This window comes from Microcebus murinus, chromosome 4 (assembly GCF_040939455.1).
Source record: "Microcebus murinus isolate Inina chromosome 4, M.murinus_Inina_mat1.0, whole genome shotgun sequence".
Lineage (NCBI taxonomy): Eukaryota > Metazoa > Chordata > Mammalia > Primates > Cheirogaleidae > Microcebus > Microcebus murinus.
This window is the reverse complement of record NC_134107.1, coordinates 1455944-1482652: the sequence shown is the minus strand read 5'-3', so window position 1 is coordinate 1482652 and position 26709 is coordinate 1455944. Positions and strand designations below refer to the sequence as shown.

The 26709-nt window shown below is 60.6% G+C and overlaps 1 protein-coding gene across 3 annotated transcripts in view; it reads right to left on the bottom strand.

Moving 5' to 3' along the window:
• Nucleotides 1-11476: 11476 nt before the first annotated feature.
• Nucleotides 11477-26709, bottom strand: part of EPS15L1 (epidermal growth factor receptor pathway substrate 15 like 1) — a 90978-nt gene continuing 75745 nt past the window's right edge. For 2 of the 3 annotated variants that reach the window (XM_012758385.2, XM_012758386.2), the window contains one exon: nucleotides 11477-11971. In XM_012758385.2, the coding sequence (XP_012613839.1) occupies nucleotides 11961-11971 (11 nt within the window). In that variant the 3' untranslated portion in view covers nucleotides 11477-11960. Of the gene's footprint in view, nucleotides 11972-16782; nucleotides 16989-26709 lie in introns of all 3 variants that reach the window. The other variant, XM_012758382.2, reaches the window with a different exon arrangement.

Here is a 26709-nt window from a genome sequence, read left to right as displayed (position 1 = left end):
GGAGTCCCACTGTGCTCGTCCTTTCGGGTCTGCTGTGTTTCGCTGAGCAAGGTGACCTCGGGGTTCACGGCCGCTGCGGGGAGTGTCGGAACTTCCTTCCTTTGACGGCCCAGTAATATTCCACGGAGCCCACGGCGCCTGTGCATCCCGCGAGAGGGCCACAGGCCGAGGCCACCGGTCGGCCATGAGCACGGGGGGCACCGACGTCCCTTCCGCTCTCTGTCTCCAGCTCTGTGGGGTCCCCACCCGGAAGGCGGGCTGCTGGGCCGGCTCGTTTTCCTTTTACCCCTGGCTCCCGGCCGCTCACGAGCGGAGAGGACTTCGTGTTTTCTGCGCGGCTCGGCCGGGGGCGGCTGGCATGGCCGGGCACCCTGCGTGTCTGCATTCGCACCCGCCGCCTCCACGCCGGCTGTGGCCTGCCCCACTCGGGGCCTCGGTTTCCTCTTCTGCGAAACGGGCACAGCAGCCCGGGGGGGGGGGAGCAGGGGCGCGCAGCCAGCTATTGGGGTTTCCCAGCTGCCCGGGCTGCGCAGGGAGGTGGCGGGGCTGCGGCGAAGGTGCTGCCAACACCCTGCCGGCCACGCAGCCTGCAGCCGCCCGTGCAACCGGCCCCCTCCCCCCCCGCCACCCTGTGCAACCGGCCACCTCCCCCTGCTGCCCCTGCAACCGGCCCCCTCCCCCCCGCCGCCCCGTGCAACCGGCCCCCTCCCCACCACCGCCCATGCAACGGCCCCCTCCCCCCGCCACCCATGCAACCGGCCCCCCTCCCCCTTGCTTCCCCCTGCAACCAGCCCCCTCCCCCCCGCCACCGGCCCTCTCCCCCCCCCGCCGCCCCGTGCAACCAGCCCCCTCCCCCCGCCACCCCTGCAACCGGCCCCCTGCGCCTGGAGCTGGGAATTCCCTCCTCCAGGCGCAGGGGAAACTGAGGCCCAGAGGTCCAAATCCCCCTGCAAGCAGACACCAGCCGCCCCTCCTGGGGCTCCCTGGGCCACAGACACAAACAGCCCCACGGGCAGAGCTGGCCCTGCCGGCGGTGGGGACAGGGCGTGCCAGGGCTCGGCTCGGTTGGAACCTGGAACAACGTGCACAGAACGTTCTGTTGACAAGCCCTTCTGTTTTGCGCTTTTATTTTTCCCTTCCTTTTTTTTTCTTTTTTAAATGCAGGGCGTCTCTAAACCCGCTAGACCTAGGGGGCGTCTACAGAACACCCCGCCCCACGACGCAGGGCCACCGTCTTCCCAAGTGCGCACGGGGCTCCCCCGGACGGGCCCCGGAATCCGCCTCCCTCCACCGAAAGGGTCGGAATTGCGGAAGGTCTGCTCTCCCACCACGGCGGAACGGAACTGGAAATGGAAAGCAGGGGACGCGTGGCGGACTCGGAAACTCGGGGGATTCGAGCTCGAGCCACTGAGTGCGGAGGGTCTGCTCCGAGGCCAGCAGAGCCTGGCGGCAAGAAGGTCCCTGGGGGGCCGGGGCTGCCGTGCGGGCCAGGTCTGTCTTCGCGCAGGGGCCGGGGCGAGCGCCTGGGGTCCCTCCGCAGGTCTGGGGTGTCCGCCAGGCCTCCCGGCTGTCCCCCTGGGGAGTTCTGGGGCCTCCGGTGGGGTCGTGACCTCCAGCATGGGTGGCCCCAAAGCCACAGCTTCAAGGCTAGCAGTGGGGACCCCATGGGGATCTGCTTCGGGGAGGCTGCCACGTGTCAGTGGCTCTTTAGAACACGCTAGAAACTGGCTGGGCGTGGTGGCATGCACCTGTAGCTCCAGCTACTCAGGAGGCTGAGGCAGGAGGATGGCTTGAGCCCAGGAGTCTGAGGTTGCTGTGAGCTAGGCTGACGCCACGGCACTCACTCCAGCCTGGGTGACAGAGTGAGACTCTGTCTCAAAGAAAAAGAACACGCCGGAAACTCCTTCTCCTCTAAGCCTCTACTACCCCCAGCCCTCCCCCACGGCAGCCCAGCTTCCAGCCTAATCTCCGGGCCCTCCAGCCCCGCTGCCCGCCCCGGCCCCCACCTTAGCCTGGCTGTTCCCGCGAGTCTGTGCCGCAAATTCTCGTCCCCCTCCGAGGCCTTGCTGGAGCTCCAGCTCCCCGGGAACCTGCTCCGGCCCCCAGGGGACAGCCCTGGCCTCCCCTGCCTCGCCTGGGTGGGGGCGTCGGGTCTGCCCCTGCGCCCGTCCCACGGGCCGAGCAGCCAGCCGTGGGGAGATCCAAGGCTTGCTGGGATGACGGACTTTCTAACCCTAAGGCCAAGACGATGCCAGGTAAAGCGTGCGGTGTGCGGTGTAGACAGGGCTTGGTTGGATCCATTGGACCCGGCTGCCTGGAGATGCCGGGTAGAGCGTGCAGTGTTTGGTGTAGACAGGGCTTGGATCCATTGGCTCCAGTGGCTGGAGATGCCGGGTAGAGTATGTGGTGTGCAGGGTAGAGGGCTTGGGGTCTGTCGGCCCGGGCTGCCTGGAGATGCCAGGTAGAGTGTGCAGTGTAGACAGGGCTTGGGGTCTGTCGGCCTGGGCTGCCTGGAGATGCCAGGTAGAGTGTGCAGTGTAGACAGGGCTTGGGGTCTGTCGGCTCCAGCTTCCTGGAGATGCCGGGTAGAGTGTGCGGTGTGCAGTGTAGACGGGGCTTGGGGTCTGTTGGCCCTGGATGCCTGCTGGCCATGGCCTGGGCGAGTGCCTGGCCCTCTGGGTGGAGCTCCCCCACCCTCCCACCTGGAGCAGGTGGATCCTCTTGGGCCGGGGCAGGTGGACCCTCTCGGGCCGGGGTCCGGCAGGAACGTCTGGCCGGGCTGTCTGGCCCCGCTGGGCCGGGGCTCTAAACCGCGCAGCGTTGGGGACTAGTGTTGGGCCGCGGAGGCCGCTGTCCTGCCGGCTCTGGCTCCGGAACGTTCCGGACGCCGCCTCCGCCACCTCTGCTTTCAACCTTGACCCCAGGTTGGCCTTTTGGGGACTGTCCCAAGGTCAAGAGACGCACTCCGCGCCACAGCCCCGTGTGCAGCCTCGGGGCTCTGAGATGTCCCAAAGTGAGGGGGGAAACACAGGAAACGAGAAACAAAAGCGAAGCTCCCAGGAGTGGGGACTCCGGGCAGCACGTCCTGGCGCCTGGCCTTCGCTGGGCCCCAGGCGCCGGCCCGGCCGTCCCGGGCAGAACCCCGCACGCTCCCGGTGAGCTTCCGTGGAGCCCCGAGCCGCAGACACATCCTGAAGTCTCGGTTCCTCCACGGCCCCGGGTGACTCAGGCCACCTCGCCGGGGCTCCTCGCTGCGTGCCGAGTCACGCCCAGGTTCGGCCTGTTCCCAGCCATCTCTCTCGCCGCGTCTGCGCGGGTCGCTGGGAGGCGGCTGTGCCGTGAGGGCTGGGGCCGGGCGTGAGACGGAGGCTCCCAGCCTTCCGGCATCCTCTGTAGATCGGGTTTGTCAGCAGCGGTCTTGGCTGGACGGGGCCTGCGCTATGCCTGGCGCATAGTAGGTGCTCGATCAAGGAATGGTGGCTGCTAGAGAGAGAGAGAGGGACACTGGTGGCCGGGAGTGGTGGCTCACACCTGTCACCCCAGCACTTTGGGAGGCTGAGGCGGGAGGATCGCTTTAAGGCTAAGAGTTCCAGCCCAGCCTGGGCAACATAGCAAGACCCCATCTCTACGAAAAATTTAAAAAATATTAATAGCCAGGCATGCTGGTGCACACCTATAGTCCCAGCTACTCTGGAGGCTGAGGCAGGAGGATGGCTTGAGCCCAGGAGTTGGAGGCTGCAGCCTAAAGAACCGGCCGCCTCCCGGGGCTCCTCGAATTTAAAGGCGGGAGCTTTCCGCGCCTGCGCGCAGCGCCGCTTCCAGCGAGTCTCGCTGTCGGCCGTGAAAACAGCTGAGGCCGAGATGGGTCGAGCTCGGGATACAGCCTCGCGGTGCAGCGGAGAGAGGCCCCTCCACCGGGAAGCCCCCTGAGCAGGCCTCGGAGTCCAAGTGATCGTCTTTTAACCGGGCGCGGTGGCACACGCCTGTCGTCCCAGCTACTCGGGAGGCTGAGGCAGGAGGATCGCTTGAGCCCAGGAGTTTGAGGTTGCTGTGAGCGAGGCTGACGCCACGGCACTCACTGTAGCCTGGGCAACAGAGTGAGACTCTGTCTCAAAAAAAAAAAACAAAGACAAAGTGAACACCTTGCACTAGAACACCCGGGCTCCGGCGAGCCTCCCGCCTCGGCCTCCCAAGTTGCACCATGGCTTTAAAAACACCCATCCAATCAGTGTTGACAGAAACCACCACCACGGGCTGCGGCGCGGGGGGGAGGGGGGATGGGAAATTGTTTGTTGAGTACACAGTTTCAGTTTTGCAAGATGAAAAAGTCCTAGAGATCTCTTGCACAACAACCGCGATACGCGCGCGGTCAGGACGGGCAATTTTAGGTTAGGACCCTTTCTTACCGCCGTTAAAAATTAAAAGGAATTCGTGAAGCCCAACTGCTCCTGCTATCTGACTTGAGCCTCTAGAAGGTGCCAGGAACTTGGCACGGACACTGCTCCGTGAACAGCCCTGAGAGACAGAGTTTGTGGTCCCTGCTTTGTAGACCGAGGGGAAATGGAGACTCCGCGGGGGGCGACTCGAGCTCGTCCAGGTCCCACTGCCGTGCACGGTCGGAGCCGGGACCTGGCGCGGCGGCCCACGCCTGTAATCGCAGCACTTTGGGAGGCTGAGGCATGAGGATCGGTTGACACCAGGAATTCAAGACCAGCCTGGGCAACGCAACATAACACAACACAACCATCTCTACAGATTTTTTTTTTTTTTTTTTTTTTTTTTTGAGACAGAGACTCATTTCTGTTTCCCAGGCTAGAGTGAGTGCCGTGGCGTCAGCCTAGCTCACAGCAACCTCAGACTCCTGGGCTCAAGCGATCCTCCTGCCTCAGCCTCCCTAGTAGCTGAGACTACAAGCATGCGCCACCATGCCCGGCTCATTTTTTCTATATATTTTTAGTTGGCCAATTAATTTCTTTCTATTTTTTAGTAGAGACGGGGTCTCGCTCTTGCTCAGGCTGGTTTCGAACTCCTGACCTTGAGTGATCCACCCACCTCGGCCTTCCAGAGTGCTGGGATTACAGGTGTGAGCCACCAAGCACAGCCACTATCAAAATTTTTAAATTAGCCGGGCATGACGGTATGGCCGGTGCCTGTAGTCCCAGCTACTCGGGAGGCTGAGGCAGGAGGATCTCTTGAGCCCAGGAGTCTGAGGCTTCAGTGAACTATGATTATGTCACTGCACTCCAATGGCATCATTTAAGTAAATAATTATTTAATTAATTTTAAAAAATAACTAAGTAATTTTTGAGGAGGGGGGAGAAAGAGTCTCACTCTGCCACCCCAGCTAGAGCACAGTGGCATCATCATAGCTCACTGCAGCCTCAGACTCCTGGGCTCAAGAGATCTCCTGCCTCAGCCTCCCGAGTAGCTGGGACTACAGGCATGCGCCACCATGCCCGGCTAATTTTTTCTATCTTTTGTATAGACGGGGTCTCGCGCTTGCTAAGGCTGGTCTCGAACTCCTAAAATTAATTAATTTAAAAAAAAAGAGTTGAAGCTGGATTTACATCAAGTCTGTGTGGCTCCAACATGCTCATGGGCCTCTTCCCAGCTTCAGTGTCTTCTCTGGTCTTCCTGAGGGGAGGAGAAGCCACAGGTATCTTACTCCAGACTCTAGAAGGAGAAAAGGAACCAGAGTTCTGGTCTACCACGTTGTTCTCTTAGAATCCAGATCCTCAACTTCCTTTAAAAAGTGTGTTTAGGCCGGGCGCAGTGGCTCACGCCTGCAATCCCAGCACTCTGGGGAGGCCGAGGCGGGAGGATTGCTTCAGGTCAGGAGTTCAAGACCAGCCTGAGCAAGAGTGAGACCCTGTCTCTACTATAAATAGAAAGAAATTAATTTGCCAACTAAAAATATATTGAAAAGAAAATTAACCGGGCGTGGTGGCGCATGCCTGTAGTTCCAGCTACTCGGGAGGCTGAGGCAGGAGGATCGCTTGAGCCCAGGAGTTGGAGGTTGCTGTGAGCGAGGCTGACGCCACGGCACTCACTCTAGCCTGGGCAACAAAGCGAGACTCTGTCTCAAAAAAAAAAAAAAAAAAAAAAGTGTGTTTATAATTGAACAATTGCCACATCTTGGCTTTTGGAGTGGACGTTCTGCCCTTTGTCTTCAGAGCAAAGAAACAATAGTCATCGCAGACCACGACCTCAAAAGTCCTTGCGCGCTGGCCAGAGAAAGGGCTCGCTCCCAGGTGAAGGTTAACCCAGGGAAACCACTGGAAGGTCACAGGATCGTTCATTTATTAAACTAGTGTTTCTTATACTATAGCAGTGTTTTAGAAGTTGATATTTATAAGATGTATATTATTTCTGTAATCCCAGCACGTTGGGAGGCTGAAGTGGGAGGACTGCTTGAGGCCAGGAGTTGGAGACCAGCCTGGGCAACACAGTGAGACCCCCATCTCTACTAAACATTTTCAAAATTAGCCAGGCGTGGTGGCGCATGCCTGTGGTCCGAGCTACTTGAGAGGAGAGGAGGGTCACTTGAGCCCAGGAGTTTGAGGCTGCAGTGAGCTATGACTGGGCCACTACAATCCAGCCTGGGTGACAGAGTGAGACCCTGTCTTTTTCTTGTTTTGAAACAGAGTCTCGCTTTGTTGCCCAGGCTAGAGTGAGTGCCGTGGCGTCAGCCTCGCTCACAGCAACCTCAAACTCTTGGGCTCAAGCAATCCTGCTGCCTCAGCCTCCCAAGTAGCTGGGACCACAGGCATGCGCCACCATGCCCGGCTCATTTTTTTTCTATATATTAGTTGGCCAATTAATTTCTTTCTATTTATAGTAGAGACGGGGTCTCGCTCTTGCTCAGGGTGGTTTCGAACTCCTGACCTCGAGCAATCCACCCCCCTCACCCTCCCAGAGAGCTAGGATTACAGGTGTGAGCCACCACGCCCGGCCTTTTTCTTTTTTTTAAGTATATTATTGACATATATTATACAACGTATATCATATTGATAAAGCTTACACTGGCCTAATTCTACATTGCTATATCATATCCTATCAGTGGTTATTGAAGCTGCCCTTTCTCCCTTAGCTGTCAAATCAAGACTATGGAGCGTGAGCAAAATATTTTAAAGATGACTTCGTTCCCTGAAACCCTAAAATACGTGGCTTTTTAGTCCCAAACTCCTGAGCTCCAGCGATCCTCCCCTCCTCGGCCTCCCAGAGGGCCGGGGTCACAGGCGTGAGCCACCGCGCCCGGCCCAGCCTTTGGCACCCTCGGATAACAATCTTAAGGACGTCCAGGGCTGGACAGGTGCTCGCTGGTCCCCTGGCTCCATCTGCTTGGCCACACGAGGACAGCGAGGCCCGGAGAGTTCCGTGAGGCAGCGCCACGGGGTCCCCAACACGGGAGGCGTGGACAGGCCCCTCGACGTAAACACAGCCCTGCCCCTGCAGGCCCAGGCCGCGTAATCTCTTTGGAACCAGCTCGCGATAACCATCGGGTTTCCATTTCCCTTCATGTTTTCCGACACGGTTTGTGCCCCCCCCCCCCCGCCCTGCACGCTTTTATTGGGGAAAATTGGGGGAAGAAGAAAAAAAAAAACAGTAGCGTGTTTCGAAGGATCCAGATCTGATAAAGGGACAGAAATACTCACTCCATCAATTCAAGAGGCAAGTTCTTTGTTTCCCAGGCGCTTCCTGTACCGTCTTAAAAATAGCTCCCCGCCACCGTCCCGGGGCCAGAATGTCCTTCGAGATGAAACGGGCTTTGAAGACGCGATTCCGTCCGCCCGGCGGCGGCGGCGGCCGCGGATAAGCGGGAGGCGTTTTGCAAAACAAGGCCCGGCCGGGCCGCCTGGGCCCCGAAACTCGAGTGCAGGCCGGGGCAGGCCGGGCTGGGGCGCTGACACCCGGGAGGTGCATTAAACGGGCAGAGGGGGTCCCCCCGCAAAGGGGACAAGACTCCCTACCGTCGGGGAGCTAAAACCCACGGAGGAGGCCACGGCCTCGAACGCGGCCTCTTGCCCACTGTGTCCGCAAGCTTCGCGTCTGCAGATGCAGCCAGCCGGGGCCTGGAAATACCCCGGGGAAAGGGACCAAAAAAGAGTCGCCTCTTCTCTGAGATCCGACGGACAGAAGGAGGGGTCACGGTTCACTTTGTCAGGGGCGACCGGGGCAGGGCAGTTGTGTGACATGTCACCGCGTGTCTTTTGGTGACATGTACTTCCAGGTCTGCGGGTGAAATGATGTCCCGACTCTGGATTGCCTTATTTATTATTATTATTATTATTTTGAGACAGGGTCTCAAAATCACCTGGGCTAGAGTGCCGTGGCGTCAGCCTCGCTCACTGCAGCCTCCGACTCCTGGGCTCAAGCGATCCTCCTGCCTCAGCCTCCCGAGTAGCTGGGGCTACAGGCACACGCCACCGTGCCCGGCTACCCGATTTGCTTTAAAACACTTCTGTAAAGCAAAGGTGGAAAAATCTGGATTAGAGTTGACGCCGGGCAAGGGGTGGAGGTGACGGGGTTGTTGCCCTTTAATCACCACGATTACGTTTGGAAATTTTCATAACACATTTTTTCAAATTGGATACTCTGTTTTCCAGGAAAGGGCGGGAGCTGTTCCCTGCTCAGGAAAAGGCAGGCAGAGCCGAGGCGGGCCGGGCGCCATGGCTCACGCCTATAATCCCAGCACTTAGGGAGGCCGAGGCGGGAGGAGTTCAACACCAGCCTGGGCAACATAGTGAGGTCCCCTGCTCTACAAAAAATAAGAAAAATGAGCCGGGCGTGGTGGCGCATGCCTGTAGTCCCAGCTAGTCGGGAGGCTGAGGCAGGAGGATCGCTTGAGCCCAGGAGTTGGAGGTTGCTGTGAGCTGTGATGACGCCACGGCACTCCAGCCCGGGTGACAGAACAAGAGTCTGTCTCTGTTAAAAAATAAAAAATAAAAAAAAACAACTGAAAACGAGCCAGCGGGAGTGGAGCTGGCTCAGCGGCCCTGTCACCGGTGACTTACACAGCAGGGGTGTGGGTCCGTGTGTGTCAAGCTAGGAAGGAAACACGCTTTAAACTGGCTCCTGACGTCTTCGGGGGAGGTCTGAGAACCTCGTCAAGAATCAGATGCAAAAGTTACGGACACGCTGCACACACACATCCAAAGACACACCCGCAGACCTGCATTCCCGGGGTCGCCGATCCCCTAAAAGCCATCCCGCGCCCCGGGGCCGAGCAATGAATCCGGCGCACGGTTTTCTATCTCTAAGAAACCAAGAGGCTCTGTCTCTCCTAGAGACCGCGGGCATGTGAATAAGCAGAAGGCGCGAGAAGCCAGAAACCCTCAGGCTTTCTGAGAAAGGCTCAACTCCTTCCATAGGGCGAGGGCGGCCACCCCCCGCCCCGGCCGGGCTCGGGGCTCTGGGCAGATGGCTGCACGCACGGTGTCGGGAAGGTGAGCTGGCGCTGCCCTCCCCGCCTCCGACCAGCAGGGCCACGGGGCCGAATCGCTCTGGACACCGTGGGGTCGCGCGCCAGGTCCAGACCGCGGGCCCCACCTGTGCCCGGTGCCACCGCTGAGACCACCCCGGACAGAGGTGACTCTGCACCTTCCCTGAGAGCCGTGACGCCAGGGGCTCCCCCCCCCCCACCACCCCAGGAGGAAGGAAGCCTCCGGAATTGCCCCGGGCCACGACCCGAGCAAGGCCAGCCCTCCCTCCTCCTCCGCCGCCTGCTCGGCACGATGAGGACCTTGGTGATGATCCACTCCCACTTAAGGAATGGAAACCGCATTTTCTCTTCCCTATGGGTTTTTTTTTTTTTTTTTGGAGACCGGAGTCTTGCTGTCTCCCGGGCTAGAGTGCAGTGGCCTCGGCCTCACTCACAGCAACCTCAAATTCCTGGGCTTAAGCCATCCTCCTGCCTCAGCCTCCCGAGTAGCTGGGACTACAGGCATGCGCCACCATGCCCGGCTAATTTTTTCTATTTTTTGTAGAGACGGCGTCTCGCTATGTTGCCCAGGCTGGTCTCAAAACCCCTGGCCCCAAGCGATCCTCCTGCCTCGGCCTCCCAGAGTGCTGGGATTGCAGGTTGCTCCCGGGCAGGGAGCCGGCAAAGCCGTTCCCAGAGAGACAGAACACCACCGAGGGGCAGCTTCTCGAGGAAGAGCGGAACTCCTCCCACGCTCACGCTGTACGAGCAGGGGGGGCGGGGTCCGTACCTGCTCTTCGGTCCCCAGTAAGGGCTGACCGTGAGGTGGAACGTTTTGGACGACTGCACCTCCCCCCGTGACCCTGCCCGGTTCTCTGCTGTTTCTCTGGTGCTGCGGCTGGAACGCTCCCTCCGGGCCCGGGCTGACGGCTGCCCCAGTGGGACGATGGTCGGAGGTGATGGGGCCACAGGGGCCTCGCCTCTCGGGCTGATTCCCGAGCTCACGTTGTGCGTGGGAGGCAGTGAGCGCGAGCTCGGACCTCCCGTGCGCCCTCGTCCCTGCCCCCTCCCGCCTCGCCAGACATGGGCACCTTGACATTGAACTTCCCAACCTCCAGAATCGCGTGAGATGGATTCACAAGCTTCACGGGTTTTTAATCGTCTTAATGCTAAAGAGACCGACCTGGCATGACTCACCTGCTTGGGGGACAGGGAGAAACAAAGCCAGGCTCGGGCGGCGGGGGGGGGGGGGGGGGGGACCTGCAACATCCTCCATAACTCCTGGGATCCTCCCAACAATTATGTCTGAGCTTCCAGAACGTTCCAAGGGAGGCTCCCCTGTCTCCCAGCTCTGAGTATGGGCTGGTGGTGTGAAGACCCGGCCCTGGCCCGGCCCTGGTGCACTCAGGTCCCCGGCAAACCACGTGGAGGAAGCAAACTGCAGTCACGTGTCAGCGAGCGCGGGCCACAAAGAGGCCTCGACCATCGCCTTCGAAGACGCCCTTGGCGTGGGGTGGGGGGCAGCAGGCGTGCATTTTGGAAAACTGGAAAATTTCCCAAACTGGTTTCTCTGTGGCCCTAGAGTGTCCCCAGACACTTAGCATTGAAACACGAATGCTCCTCTGGGAGGCCGAGGCGGGAGGATCGCTCGAAGTCAGGAGTTCAAAACCAGCCTGAGCGAGACCCCGTCTCTACTATAAATAGAAAGAAATTAATTGGCAAACTAATATATACACGTAGAAAAAATCAACCGGGCATGGTGGCGCATGCCTGTAGTCCCAGCTACTGGGGAGGCTGAGGCAGGAGGATCCAGGAGTCCAGGAGTCTGAGGTTGCTGTGAGCGAGGCTGACGCCACGGCACTCACTCTAGCCTGGGCAACAAAGCGAGACTCTGTCTCAAAAACAAACAAACAGGAACGCTCGCCCTATTTTTCTGCTTCCGTGATCCCACGTGAGGAAAACAACGTTTGGATGGATGGAAGAAGACTCTCGGGTTTTGTATTAAAATATTTTATATTAATCATTCAAACTTCATTTTTATACAACGAATGCATACATCGCGGGGGAGTGTGTGGCGGGGGGGCGGGGCGGTGGGCGGGTGTCGGGGGAGGAGTGGGGGCGGCGGGAAGGCCTGGGTGCGCCCCCGCCCCGTGTCCCCGTCAGCCCTGGGTGGGAGTCGCTCGGGAGAGGCGGCCGGCGGCGGCCCGCGTGGGACGCTCCCGGGACGGCCTCTCTGCCGCAGCTGCATCTGCGCCGGGACTACCCCTACGGGGGCCCAGCCCGGGACGCTTGGGGGTGCCCGGCCCGGGACGCGTGGTGGCTGAGGCGAGCCGCGCCGTGAATCGGGGACGGCTCTGAGTGTGTGCGCGTGGACGCCCCGTCCGCCCGCCCCGCCGGCCCGGCGGCCTAGGCGGGCATGTCGGCCTTGCTGAGCGCGATGGCCAGCTCCAGGTCCTCCTGCTCCTGCCGCCGCAGCCGCGCCAGCCGCTCCTGCTCCGCCTTCTCGCTCTCCCGCTTGGCCCAGGCCAGCTGCTGCTCCTCATTGCCAAACTGCAAAGGAAGGCGACAGGTGGGTTGCCCGGCCTGGGGCGGGGACCCGCGGCCCTCGGGGACCCTCGAGGCGGCGCGGGACGGGAACACGGGGCCGACCTCGGCCGCAAGCTCGGGGCCTCGGCGGAGCCAGCCGCCCTACCCTCGCACCTCACCCAGGACGGGCTGGGCCTGAGACGCTGGGGCGAGAGCTACAGGGACACGCAGGCTCGGCCCCACGAGGGTTCAGGTGCACATGCGTGTCCGGGGGCGCGCGTCTGAGCGTCACGTGCATCGAGGGCTCTGAGGCCCCCAGGTGCGGGGACAGCCGTGCCGTCGGACACGCGGCCTTCCCGCCTGCAGCCACGCTCTGCCGCAGGCTGAGGGTCACGGTGCACCGACGCTCACCCGAGCCCTGGCACTTACTTGCCGTAAGGAGCTTGTATTGGGGCATTTCTCTGAAACGTTCAGTTTTTTTTAAAACCACTTTAAGAAAAAAAAAAAAAGGCAGGAGAAAACCACCTTGATCCAGAGGCAGGAAATCTCAAACCATTGAAAGCATCTTAGCTACCAAAAGAAAAGCCACATCCCGCAAGCCGCTGCCCTCGCCGGGTCCCCGCTTGCCCGATGTCCCCAGGGAGACGCAGAGACGCCCCGGCACCCTGGCCCCAGGCACGCCGCTGCCTTGGGGACTCGGTTTCCCTTGGTCGCCGGCCCTCCCAGGCGCTGCCCCTGGCCGGAGCTCCACTCCCGGGTCGGCACCGGCCGGGCCGCCGGGCTGCAGGCCGCCAGGTGCGCGAGCCAACGCTCACGGCCACGGCACAGGCAGCGCCGAGCCCACGGGACAGCCCGGCGCTGGGCCCACCGTCAGCGCGCCCCTCTGACCAGCTGGGGACCCTGTGCCAGGACACGGGGGAGGCCCACACCCCAGACCTCCTCCCTGGGCGTGAGGGGCCTCGGCACTGGCAGTGACGGACGGGAGGGCGGCCGCGGGCGCTGGCCTGGTGCAGTCCCGGGTGTGAGGCCCCATGCCCCACCTGGGGTCGCCGGGCGCCGTGTGGCCGGGAGGAGGGGCTCTGGGGGCCCAGAGGGGTGGAGATCGGCCTGCCGGGGAGGCGGGCGAGCGGGTGGCTTCAGACCCGCGGTGTGAAGGAAGGTCCGGTGGCCTGGCGGCTGGCGTGGTGCAGGGACGGGCAGGAAGGGCCATGCTAGGACGCAGGCGCGGGGGCGAGGAGGGAGCACAGCCCGGACACCTCCCCCACCTGGCCTCGGGACTCAGGCAGGGACAGGTGCGTGGGGGGCGGCACCACGGAAAAACGTCCCCTGAGGAACGGCTGGGGCCGGTTCCAAGGAGGCACAGCCCAGAGGACACGACCCGGGGGCCTGACGGTCTCCGGCCGGAATCCCTGAAGCCCGGTCCCGCCCCCGGCCTGTGTTCCCGCCACGGGCCACAGATAAGCGTCCCCCACCGCGCTTGGGAGAGTTTTCCAACACCTCATCAGGAGAAAAACAAGGGAAAAACCACACACGCTGGTGGAAACTGCCCCACGGAGCGGCCGCCAGGAGCAGCCGCCCGATGGGACCAGAGCCCAGAACCGCGCGGCCCGCTGGGCGCAGACGCGCCCCGCCTTCCCTGGCCCTGCTCGGCCGAGCGTCCCGGAGGAGCCTCCCGCTACAGAGGTCCGCGCGTCCATGTTCAACGTGCCGACCAGAAGGTTCCGGGTGCCTTCCGGGTCGACTGGGAGAGTCTCCGCGGCTGCCCGCGTGTCTCCACCGAGGAGGAGAAGCCACTTCCTAGCCCTGGCTGGGGCCGCTTGAGACGGCCGGGGTCCGGGACACCTGGGAGTGCAGCACTACGATGGTGGCCGGGAACCCGCTCTGGCCTCTGCCTCCCTCCGGCAGCCACGCGACACGCGGGGATGAGAGCGCCGCCCTGCCGGGTCGCCTCCCCGCTCTTACGCGCTTCTCTTTCCGCAGCCTCTGGGGAAGTCCCGGCTCTGGCGCGCGGAGCAGGGCGCCTCTCCTTGCCGGAACGGACACCTGTGCCCCGAGCGCCCAGGCGCCCCGACGGCCTGCGTGCGGCCACTCCCGCACGCTCCCTCTCGCACCTGCTTGCACGTGGAGGCCACGCCAAACACGCAGCGCAGCCTGGCGAGAAGTACCTGCGCTGCTCTTAATGCAGACATGGCATAAAATAAAATTAAAAAGAAAGCCGTTCTGCTAACCTACAAACGCTACTTCCTAATAAACACGTTCGCCGGAGACAGAAAGTCTTGTTTCAAAAGAAACGCCGGAGAAGCAAGAGGTTTCCCGTGAACAAGCACAGACGCCCCTCGACGGGAACTCGGGGCTTGTGAGTTGGGGAGCTCCGGAGCGCCACAGCCGGGGCAGGTCTAGAGCAGCCCCGGCAGCTGCCGAGGATGGAGCTGCTTCTGCGCGGGAGCCGGCGCGCCCCCGACGGCACTCTCGGAACATCCGAGCGGAAGAGTCTCACTGCCAACCTGCTGGGCAGGGCGAGGCCTCGTAGCATGGACTTGGGGACGTGGACATGCTCACCCAGGAGGAAGCCGCTGTGGCCCCCTCCGAGCTGGCACAAACATGCACGAGCCGGCGGGCCTGGACGCCACTGGCTGAGCCCCCGAACGCCACGGACACGGAAAGATGTCCGGAGTCCCCGCAGAAGGGACGGGTACGGACACTTTCAGGCCACGCTATGACGGGTCCTGTCCTGGCTCGACCCATCCCGCCAGAGTGGGCCAAGCTGCGCTCCCTGTCTGGCAACGTCCTCCAGGAAAGCGGGGCCCTTGCAGGGGGAAGGCGCTTCTAGACATGAGACCGGCAGACCTGGAGACCAGACCGGGCACGACTCGATTTCTCGCCTGGAGACTAGGGTAATGAACGACCCCGGGGTGTTTTCAAATCAAAGCTAACTTCTGGAACAAACCGGAAATAGGAAGCCAAACGACAGCTTCAGGCCTTGGGTTTCTTTCTTTCTTTCTTTTTTTTTTTTTTAATAATGTTTTCAAAAAAAACGAGCCCTTTGCGGGTGGGGGTCACAGGAAATAGGACTGCTCATTTCAAGAAAGACAACACTCATTTCTTCGCACAAGCCTGCCGTTCAACTTCCCTCGCCTGGCTTTTCCCTGCCCGGCACAGAGTACCTGAGTCATGTGTGAACGGCTTTTTTTTTTTTTTTCAATCAGCATTTAATATTTTTCCACCAGAAAATAAACGGAGTGCTGTTCAAGAAACTCCAGATAAAGCGGGTTTTGTTTCTGGCTTTGATTGACAACGTCACCATCTCGTACATGTCCATGGTGTGCATCGGCTGCCGACAAAACCAAACCAACTGCGGTCGTCACGTATTTACAGGAGGCCGAGGGCCAGGAACGTGCCGGGGTCTCGGGCAATTTTTAATGAGCCACGGGATAGCCAGCACGGTGGACATCACCAAGATGGCTGGGAAAGAGCCCCGGTGCTTTCCGTTCATGGATACGGCCAGGCTTCTTCTAAAGCAGATACCATCTACAAACAGCACGCCTCACACCGAATGATAAAGCAGAACACTTAACGAATCTGGGTGAAGAAAGGCTAGGTTTAAAAGCGGGCGCACAGCACAGGGCGGGGCCGGCCCCGGGGAGACAGCAAACTTCTCCAGTGCTCAGGGAACAAGAGTTCTGTGCGCCGGGGAGGGGCCGAAGGGCTTCCTCAGGCGACGGCAATCTGGAATATTTTTCCTCTGAGACGAAACAAAGCCAGGCTTTCAAAATCCCAGGATCAGCTTCTGAAAAGGCACTTAGCTTTACTAAGCGGCTTTTTGGAGCCCTTTATTTTGGTTTTTTGGCAAAAGGAAAGGGCTTCAGAGTGGGTTGTTCTAGATCGCATTCCTTTTTTTTTTTTTTTTTTTTGGAGACAAAGTCTCAGTGTGTTGCCCGGGCTAGAGTGCCGTGGCATCAGCCTCGCTCACAGCAACCTCCAACTCCTGGGCTCAAGCGATCCTCCTGCCTCAGCCTCCTGAGTAGCTGGGACTACGGGCATGCGCCACCATGCCCGGCTAAGTTTTTTCTTTATATGTTAGTTGGCCAATTAATGTCTTTCTATTTCTAGTAGAGACGGGGTCTCGCTCTTGCTCAGGCTGGTCTCAAACTCCTGACCTTGAATGATCTTGCCCCCCTGGCCTCCCAGAGTGCTGGGATTACAGGCGTGAGCCGCCTCGCCCGGCCTAGATTGCATTTCTTTTTTTCGTTACAGCTGGTGACTGAAATAAAAGTAAAACAAAACAAAAAAACCAAAAGAACCCAAATTGCTCGTCATCTGCTGCCCTGCCCGGGGCCTGCGTGGGTGCCCGCTGCACACAACACACATCTAGGCAGAACCGCCGGAGACTGCGCACGGGGACCTCGCAGGGGACGGCGAGCCCTGACGTGACTTGCGCCACCTTGTTTTCACGCTTGGGAGGCGTGCGCTGTCCTGGCTTCCAAACGACCAGAGCGCGGGAGCGCGGAAACGATGCCGAGAGTCCGCCCGCCTCGAGGGCGGCCGTGGGCACGCCCCGCCAGGCTGCCGGAAGAAAACGTGCCCCCCTCGCGGCAGACCCTACGAGCCGCAGCGCTTTTTTTATTGGGAAACTTTTCCTTACAGAAGCGCAGGACCGAACAGACAGCACGGCGGCCGGACGGCACGCGGCACCGAGAGACGAGAAAGCCGGACAGCTCCGCCCACCGAAAGAGACACGGATAAACGAGTCGGTCGGCCGGCCGGCCGCCCGCCCCGGGAGAGCTGCAGGCGGGGTGGGAGGGGTGCCGCGGGGCGGGGCGGAGGACTCAACTTACAGAGGTGAAGTCGGCAAAGCCGGAGGAAGAGGCCTTGGGAGGCTTAGCTGAAGAGGAGGGGACAAATGGATCTTTTCCACTAAACGGGTCCCCAAACCCCTTTTTATTTTGGAACGGGTCGCCGCTGTCAGCCCCGAGTGGCTGGAACGGATCGGGGGGTTCGGGGAAGTCTGCAGAGCCGAGCTGGCTTACAGGTGTACTTTTACCTGGAAAGTTTAGGAGAAAACAAAAACAAAAAACAACAAAAAAAAAAAAAAAAAAAGAGGAGAAAGAAAGAAACATAAGTGACTCAGCACTGACACAGCAGAGGGACTGAGCTGGGTGACACCCCTTGCCTCTCTGGGGACAGACCGCCTGTGGTCGGCTACGCGGACGGGCCCTAGGAAACCCTGGTGTCATCTGGCCTTACCCCAGGGGCTGACCAGGTCGTGGACGTCACAATGAAAACACTTGTGATGACAGACAGACAGACACACACACATACACACACGCACACATGCCAGCTGAAACACGAGCTGCCCTTACAAAGCCCGCACACAGGCGCATCTCAAAGCGACCCACGTGGGCGTGCCGACACACCTGCTACCACACTGCGTTAAAGCAAAATCATGGCTGAGCAGAAAAATACACTGAAAGCTTCTAAAGATCGAAAAGGGGTGGGGGTCCCTTTGCGACAAGAGGGGGATTAGTCTCGCAGAGCAGCGGAACATGGGGCGTGTTAGGGGCGGGGTCTGCGAGCAGCAGCTCCGAGGGGCGGGTTCTGTTTGGGCCTTCCTGGGCTTCTGCGGAGCAGGTGACTCCAGGATGCCTGGGCCCCAGCAAGGCGCATCTCGGCAGGGGCGGGAGACAGGTGTTTAGAGCAGGAGGGAATGAGGCCGTGAGACCATGCGGGGTGTGGCCCGAGAGCAGGTGGCTTCGCCCAATGCGTCCCGCCAACATGCCGGATCATTCCACCAGGAACCCGAAGGCCCCTGGAGACCTGCTCAGTGACGAGAGGTCTGAGAGAGGAGCCCCACGGATCTGCAGTTTGCAGACAGGCCGAGCTGACCCAACGCTCCTGCCGGACGCCATGCCACCTACCCGACGGGTGCCCGGGTGGCTGGAGTGTCCAGGGACCAGACACCCGTCCAGTCTCAGCAGCAGCCAGGCTGGCAGCTCCACAGGGTTGGACACGGTTCCAACGTGTTGGCGGAGCTGCCCGTGGCGAGTCCTGGCGCTCCAAGGAAGCCAAGCGCCGCCTGCTACCGCACGGCTGACGCTGGACTCGGGCCGCAGCCAAGAGGGCACCTGGCTCCTGGCTGCGCCCGGCCCTGCCGCACCCCAGCCCGGGGACACCGGCTTCCTCACTGGCCTCGGTCCCTCTCCACGCCCAGGCCTAAAGCCATTCTTTCTGCCTCCCCGGCAGGTCACCCACCCCGGGCCACCGTCCTGAGGGCCCCGAGCCGACCCAAGGGCTCCAGGGTCCCTGCCTGCGTCTGCCACCTTTGGCTCTGGGGCCTGGGCAAAGGCAAGCGCCTCCCTCCCAGCTGGCTTCGGTGTCCTTATCTGCCAAGTGGCAAAGAGGAGGGTGGGTCACACGAGGTGACCTGCAGCAGCACGCACAGCAGGCACCTGGCGCTGGTGTGTGTGTGGGGAGGAGGACCAGGCCTGCAGCCCCCCTTCTAGAAGCAGAACTTTTTTTCTTTTGAAACAGAGTCTCACTCTGTCACCTGGGCTGGAGTGCCGTGGCGTCATCACAGCTCACTGCAGCTTCTAACTCCTGGGCTCAATTGATCCTCCCGCCTCCGCCTCCCTCCCAGAGTGCCAGGATCATGGGCGTGAGCCACCGCGCCCGGCCTGGAAACAGAACCTGGGCTCTCAGTTGGGACCAGCTGGCGCCGGGTGGGTGTAACGTACAACTGTGGCCCAGTCTGCGCTCAGCCTCGTTCCCGGCCTTGGGGGCAGAGCCGTGAGCACCGCCCGTCACAGGCCATCGGGGAACCCACAGAGGTGAGCACGGGGCACAGCCCGCCGTGAGCACGGGGCACAGCCCGCCAGGAGCACCCGCTCCCGCCAAAGTCCCCAGCCTCACCCAGACAGAGTCAGGACGTCCTGGCGGGGCTGCGGCTACGGCCACGCGTATGACTGTCGATCCCTGGAACTAGAGGATGCTGCCTGCCCGCTGCCAGGGGGTGGCCCGGGCATCGGCATCTACCTGCGGCCTCCAATCAAGGCGTGGCCAGCCAGGCGCCCGGGAGCAAGGGGCCCACGCAGCCAGCCTCTGCCGAGACCCCGGGGCCACACTGGAGACCCTTCCCCGCAAGGGCGGTGCCCAACCCACGGGGGCAGGAATCTGGGCCCCGCTGACCCCCTGGCAGCGCCTGACAGTTCTCAGGGGTCCCCGAAGCCTTCTATGTCTCCTTCCTTCTCTGCTGCCCCCAGTTGCCCCTCCTGCCTTCACTCTGTGCCATCTTCCCTCCTCCTCCTCCCTGCACCCCCAAACTCCCTGGGCCTGCAGAGAGCAGGGTGGTCTGGCCTGGCCACGGCCCCCTGGCCTTGAAGAACTGTCCCCACCCAGGAAACCCCTGTGCCAAGCGCGCTCCCTGCTCCCTCAGTGGGGGACAGGCAGCTCTGCGGGGGGGGGGGGCTCTGCAGACCCCGGCTGTCCTGGGGGTGCCACCTCCAGCTCTCCCTCCTCGGCCCCGTCTCCCCGGCCAAACCCCCTGAGGCAGAGTGGGTCTTCCCCCTCCACTCGGCCCTCCCCACTGCTCTGGGACGACCCAGCCCCTCGCCCCCACCTGGCTCTGGTCCTTCTAGTGACCCCTGCAAGCAGCCGTGGGGCCACCCCCCACCCCCTACCACGTCTGCTAAGTGCCTCCCGTCTGCAGTCTCTGCAGCCCGCGCCTACGGCCCTGCCGTCAGGTCGCTCAGCTGCGCGTTTTCTCTTCCGGGGAGCTCCATGAGGCTGGGGGCCCGGTGTGCACCCCGTGTGCCCCTGCCTAGGGCAGCCCGGCGCTCAGATCCCTCTGCTGGCTGGAGCTTCTAAAACGCACACCTCGTCGCACCCACGCCCGTGAGTCGGGAAGACCCCAGCCAACGGCGCCGGCCTCTCCCCCGACAGCCCTCCCCAGTGACCCCCAAACCCCGGCTTCTTTCCTGGCTCTGCCCGGAAGGCGCCCCCAACTCAAATGCCGCGGCAGGCAGGCGGCGCTGTCTGGCGGAAGCCCCTCGAGGACCACCCCCAACCCCGTCACCCCGTGCTCGGCTCTGCGTGGGGAGGGGCAGACGTGCCCTTGGAGACGGTGAGGGGCCCGGCAGCCTCCCTCCTCGGCCTCACAAGGCCACTCCCAGCCTCAGTTTCCTAATTCAAGGAGAGGGCTGAACTACGTCCCCCCCAAATTCACACGTTCAAGTCCTGGCACCCAGCAACTCGGGACCGGACGCGCTTGGAGAGAGGCTCTGCAAGGGAGCTGCAGGAACAGGAGGTCACAGGGCGGGACACAGCGGGCTTCGGCGGGTCCTCGTGAGCCAGGCGCTGCCCGCACTGACTCGGCGGGTCCCTCGGGACCCAGGGCCCTGTGGGCAGCACCTCTGGGGAGCCAGGGGGCAATAAAAGCACCGGGCCCCCCTTGCTTGCAGGAAAGAACCAACACTGACTGCTGGGTGCATGGGCCGACTGTCTCTCAAACACTTGTCTGATGTGGCTCTACTGGCAACGTTCTCGCACAGCAAACAGTGAGCATTTGCAGGGGACAGGCTGAAAGTGCCCGGGACCGCCTGCAGGCTCTGACCACCTGGGGCAGACTGGGACTGCCTGGGCAGGGGGCCAAGGGAAGACTGACCCCAGCCAGGCCCCCAACAGCGACCGCCGCGGTGCAGAGGTTCAAATGAATTTGCCATTTCTGAGCTGTTTTTCTTCTTTTCAGAGAAGATCTTCCTTCCTCGGTTTGGGGGATTAAAAAAAAAAAAAAATTTGTTTTCTGGGAGGGGCGGTTTAAGAATCCAGCCCGCCACAATTTCGAGTTGAGGTTTCTGACGAGCAAAGAGATTACTGAAGAGATGAAAAGCCCTGTTCACACCAAGAATCGCCTGCGCCCGGTTTTGCTCCGTTGCCGAAACCATTGTTATTTAGAAATCGTGACAAAGTTAATATGAAACCGGGGCACATCAACTGCTCACCTCTTGTTTTCAGAGGAGGGGGGAAAAAAACGGTTTTTTCTCGGGCGTCTGTGTTTGTGCTTTGGTACAGAGGCGGCATCGGGCCTGACGTGTTCAAGGTCGGCCGCGTCCCCTGCCCAGCTCGGGACCCTGCTCTGGTGCCATCCCCGCGGGGCGCTGCCCTCGGCCCAAACTTCCCGCTTTTGCACATCGATTTATTTTTAGCGGCTGTACTTTTAAAACATACTGGGTCTAGTTCCTGCTTTTATGTAACCACTTCTGCTAACTCCTGAATGGTTTTTCCGATTTTCTGAAGTACAGCTTGTCTCGAACGTGACAAAGTGGCTCTAATCCGCCTCTGAGCCCTGAGACAAACGCACGGCAACGCGACCAGAGCCGGGGCTGCGCGCTTTGTCCTGCCTCCGGGATCTCTAGGGAGGTGTGTGTCGGAGAAGGGGTCAGAAATCATCTGTTATTGAAAAAACAAACAAACAAAAAATTGGCATTACAAACTGGCCAGCAGGACGCCCGGCACACGGCTGGTGCCTTCATTCCTGGGTCTCTGCGGCGGGAACCGCCCGGCCCACGGCGCAGCAGAAGGCGAGAGAACGTACACAAATGCAGCCGGAGCCCCCCGGGCCGTTCTCCCCACCCCCACGCGGGTCTTCATTAACCGGGGGGCACGAGGAATATAAGATTGAAGAAAAGGCAAAATAGAACTTATTTTCAAACCACAGCAGTTTCAACAGTTACCCAAGCGGTGTACCGAAACCACACACAGGACTGACTTTGGCAAAAACAATATGAACCGAATGGTTTACCACAGTGTGTGCTGTTAAAAAAAAAGACTCGGTGGCCGGCCCCACCCTAGTAGAAATTTCTTTAATTCTCCTATTTCTCAAGCTTTTCAGGGCCACGAGAGCGCCTGCACCCGGGACCAGGGCCGGGCCCTGGACACAGGGGGGCCAGCGGAGGTCGAGGGTCTGCCTTTTCTACCTCGCCTGCAGGAAAACCTCTGCCGGAAGGGCCCCCTCGAGGGGGGGGGCAGAAACAGTGGAATACAAATACGCACCCCCAAACCCCTAAAAATGGGGAGTACCTCTGAAAACCTGCAAGAAAGGACATTCTCTTGGTTTAAGTCCGTTACTTAGGAAGAAAGGCGTTTCAGGCGATGGAGGGTCTTGATCTAATTAATATAATAAAGACATCAAAACCCACGCGAGAGTGCGAGCGCGTGCGTGGTGTGTGCTGGACCCAAGCAGACCCTGCCGGGCTGCGTGTGCAGCTCAGCGCTGTGCTGGGAAATGCAGGACTGCACACGAGACACACACACAAACTGAACGAAACAAAACAACAAAAGGTCTGCGGTCAGGGCAGCTGCTCACCTCAGCCATTGTCCTATGCAACACAGAACGGCCACACAACTGTCACTCATCCTGCACAACGCAGAACAGCCACACAACTGTCACTCATCCTGCACAACGCAGAACAGCCACACAACTGTCACTCATCCTGCACAATACAGAACAGCCACACAACTGTCACTCATCCTGCACAACACAGAACAGCCACACAACTGTCACTCATCCTGCACAACGCAGAACAGCCACACAACTGTCATCCTACACAACACAGAACAGCCACACAGCTGTCACTCATCCTGCATGACACAGAACGGCCACACAACTGTCACTCATCCTGCATGACACAGAACGGCCACATAGCTGTCACTCATCCTGCATGACACAGAACAGCCACACAACTGTCACTCATCCTGCACAATGCAGAATGGCCACACAACTGTCACTCATCCTGCATGACACAGAACAGCCACACAGCTGTCACTCATCCTGCACGACACAGAACAGCCACACAACTGTCACTCATCCTGCATGACACAGAACAGCCACACAGCTGTCACTCATCCTGCACAATGCAGAACGGCCACACAACTGTCACTTAACCTGCATGACACAGAACGGCCACACAGCTGTCACTCAACCTGCACAATGCAGAACGGCCACACAACTGTCACTCAAGCTGCATGACAAAGAACGGCCACACAACTGTCACTCATCCTGCATGACACAGAACGGCCACACAACTGGCTTCTGGGAGTCACGGGACACAGAGAGCTGCTGCCCGGGAGGGGCACCACCTGGGCAAAGCTCACCCAGCGCCACTGCCTTGTGCCCTGCTCCTCCCTCCCCACCCCTGCTCGGCTGGGGGGAGGGGGAGAAAGAGAGAAGCCAGGCTGCCCAGAGCACGATTTTTAAAATTCACAATCATGGGGGCTTGTACTGAGAAGGGCCACCTTTCCCTAGCGAGTTTCAACGTCTTCCTCCGGCTCCCATCCTCGGTGGGCGAGGAGGGCGCATTTTGAAAGCGTGGCGGGTGCAGGACCCCGCAGGGCGCCTGCAAGCCGGGAGTCCTGCAGAGGCAGCCCGCGCTCTCTCAGGCAGCAGATCAAAGCTGCGCCAAGCAGCACAGCCCCGCGAGATAAAAATCTGAGGTCCCCGCGGATCGCAGCGTTGAGATTTTCCACTAAAAATATTTACCAAATTTTCAGAAAATCTGCTTAATGCATTGAAGGGAACAGGATGAGGTTGGGTTCTGAATTGTTGAGAAAAGCTGAACAAATATTTACTGAGATCCACCTATGGCTGGTCGTGTTTTCGGCCTTGGGGGTGGTCGGGGCTTGTGGGGATCTCACTGGGCTGACTGGCCTGGGGGGCGCCACGGTCTCATTCCACCGTTACAAGAAAAAGGAGAAGGGGAGAAAAGCAGCCACACTTTTTGGGTCCCCAGAAGACAAATATCATTTGAAGTGAGAAGTGACAATTTTCTAGAGGTTACCACAAAAGACTCATGACATTTACATTAAGCCTGCCTGCTTGCCTGCCTGGGGTTACGTTAGCTCTGCAGAAAAAAGAGGGCGTGTGTGTGTGTGTGTGTGTGTGTGTGTGTGTGTGTGTGTGTGTGTGTGTGTGTGTGTAGGGTGGGGTACATGATCTGTAAACGGATCTACAAATCACAAGTGAGTCTTCACAACAAAAACAACACAGGCGGCCAGGTGTCCCAGTTCTGCTTTTCTGGAAAGACTGCACTTGTTCTTTGATGGGCACCTTTGATTCGACCCGCGTGAGCACCCGTGGGTGCTGGCCCCGTGCCCTCCAAGGGGCTCCGAGGGGAGATGCTATCTTTGCGCAAGCCAGGCGGGGGGAGCCCGGCCCTGGCTCCTCCCCGAAGAGAGCAGCCACCGCCGCAGGGGCAGGGAGGCGCCATGCCCACATGTAACAGAGTCTCCAAAGAACACCGTGCCCGGGTCTGCCCGCGGGTCGGGGGCGCACGCCCTGGGGAGGAAGGGTGCAGAGAAGCCCCGTGGAGGGGGAGGGGAAATGCACAGGGGCTCCCGTGGCGGGGAGGGCACCTCGGAGAGTCGGGTGCAGGTGGGGGGCTCCTCCCGCTCCGCCTGGGGCCAGGTCCCGTCGCATTCGTGCGGGCACACACTGTTGCCGTTAGCAATGGCAGGGCGAGGGGGCGCTGACTCAGTGCTCTGAGCGGGAGAGATGAAAGACCAGGGCCCATATTCGTCCTGCCAGAAAAGCAGGGGGGCCGCGGCCCGAGCCCCCGAGGCTGCCTCGGCCCCTCACCTCGACGCAGGCGGAGCCCCTACCACGCAAGGGAGGGGCTGGGGAGGTCCTGGCGGCAGGTACACTCGGGCCCCCGTCTGTCCACACCCACACTCATTCGGGGTTGCTGGTGGCCTCTCTGGGCCTGCACCCCTCCCCCGACACAGCCCCCCAGACCCCCGGCTGGCTGAGCCCTGACTCCTCTGCCCCAGGACCCCAGGCCCGGCGTGTGCGCCCCACTGCACGCCAGATGACAACCCAGTCACACGACACCCTCTCCGTCCCCACCCTTCTGGGCACAGAGGGTGGGTGTGTGCCGAGGTAGGCAAATGCTTCTATTTTCAAACTCAGGGGACTTTGCACAACAGAAGTCGCCCCAAACAGCAATCTGCCTCCGGGCGGCTTAAATGCAAGAGGGGGACCCTCCTCCCTCTCCCCAGTGCGGGGACCTTCCCGGGCTGGGAACCCGCGGCACTGTCGGCTGGTCACACCCAGCCCTGGGACAGAGGAAGCTCCAACGTTCCCTTGACCGTAGCAGCGAGGGGGGCACGGGGTGACAGTGGACAAACAAGGGAGGGGGACTCCCCCAGGTCGGGCGCTCCAGGCTCCTCTGCAGCCCCCCACATGCAGACCCTGGCTGGCAGGCAAGTGCCAGGGTTTTCCAGGTCCCTGGAGGTGATGGGACCGCTTGTCCCACCGTAAAACTTCACATGTACCCACGAAATTATCTCTCTGAGATCACCGTGGGAACGGAATTAAAGTAGTTAAGTTCAAGGCTGAGGTGCTAACCGCAGGGCTCGGATGGAGATGCCATCTTAGAATTGGATCTCGTGCAACAAACAAGGGGTTTCGGGACCCAAACCGGCCGATGCCGGGAGAGGTCACCGACCACCCTGGTTTCGGCCCTGACGTGGCACTTCAGAGGAGGGGAGGAGCTGGTGTCACTTAGGGACTCGGGGCTTCCTCTGCTGTGACCCTGATCCGTGCCCTGGTCCCCCGGGGTGGTCACCGAGAACCGAGGCTGCCCCGAGGGGACTCGCTTGCTAGGGGAGAAAGGACTCTCTTGTCTTTTTCTTTTTTTGAGAGAGGCCGTTTGAATCACACAGGGTGCTGGTGCAAGTGCGTCCCCGTGCAATGGAAGTGCACGCGCACCAGGAGAATCGTGGGGAGGGGCGAGAGGCACCCCCCGCAGCCGCGCACATGCCCGGCTTGGTGTGGGAGGTGAAAAGGTCGGTGGCAGCAATAAAGTGATCATTAAATTGGAGAGAGGTTAAAGGTGACTGGCTGGTTAGCGGTGGAGGCTGGCAGGCTGGTGTCGCCCGGCGCTGCAGGGACCGCAGGGCTGCGCCGGCAGGAAGTGGCAAGGGTGGGGCCGGGCAGGATCCCACTATCGCAGCAGGGCCTGAGGCCCAATCACTGACACCCACACAGCCGTTTCCTGCGCTTAAAAAAAAAAAAATCTGTTTCTCTCTTTGCAAATCAACAACTTTTACCTAGAAACTCCTCAGCGGTGAGCGCTGACTGATCTCGATCTCCGGTCCGTTGCAGAAAATACACCATTGTTTACCTGGGGGAGGTGTGCGCGGGGCTAACTTTAACCTGACTCTAACTGACAGGTTTCGGCCGCCCGCAGGGGCTGTTTTGCATCTGCCTGGAAGGAGCCAGCTCCCTCTGCCCCACACAGACACCTGCTGCTTACTGAATGCCTTGACAGACCTTTCTAGAAAGGGCCTGTGGGCACAGGGAACGTAGTGCAGACAGCAGAAGCTCAGTGCGTGCCCCGGGAGAGGACCCTGAGTGTCCACGGGAGACGCTTCCTGGCCGGCGGCTGGGATCGGGAGAGCACCGGGTGTCTGGCGTGCGGGGCAGGCGGCCGGCCGTGGGCCGCTCAGGTGTAAGACGTGACCACGGCTCTCCCTCGAGGAAACCCCAAGGCTCCCCGGCGGGGGCGGGGGGTCCCCTACGGTGACTGCCCAGGGTGACACCTGCCCAGCGGCGAATGCCTGCCATGCATACCCGACGTCGACTCGACCTGCACGGGGCTTTAGACAGCAAAAAACAAACAAGCAGCTCCCACAGAATCTGAAAACTGCGGCTTCTAGAGCACAAGAGCTGGCAAGCACCAAAAGCCCACACGTGACTCAGGCCCGGCCTGCGC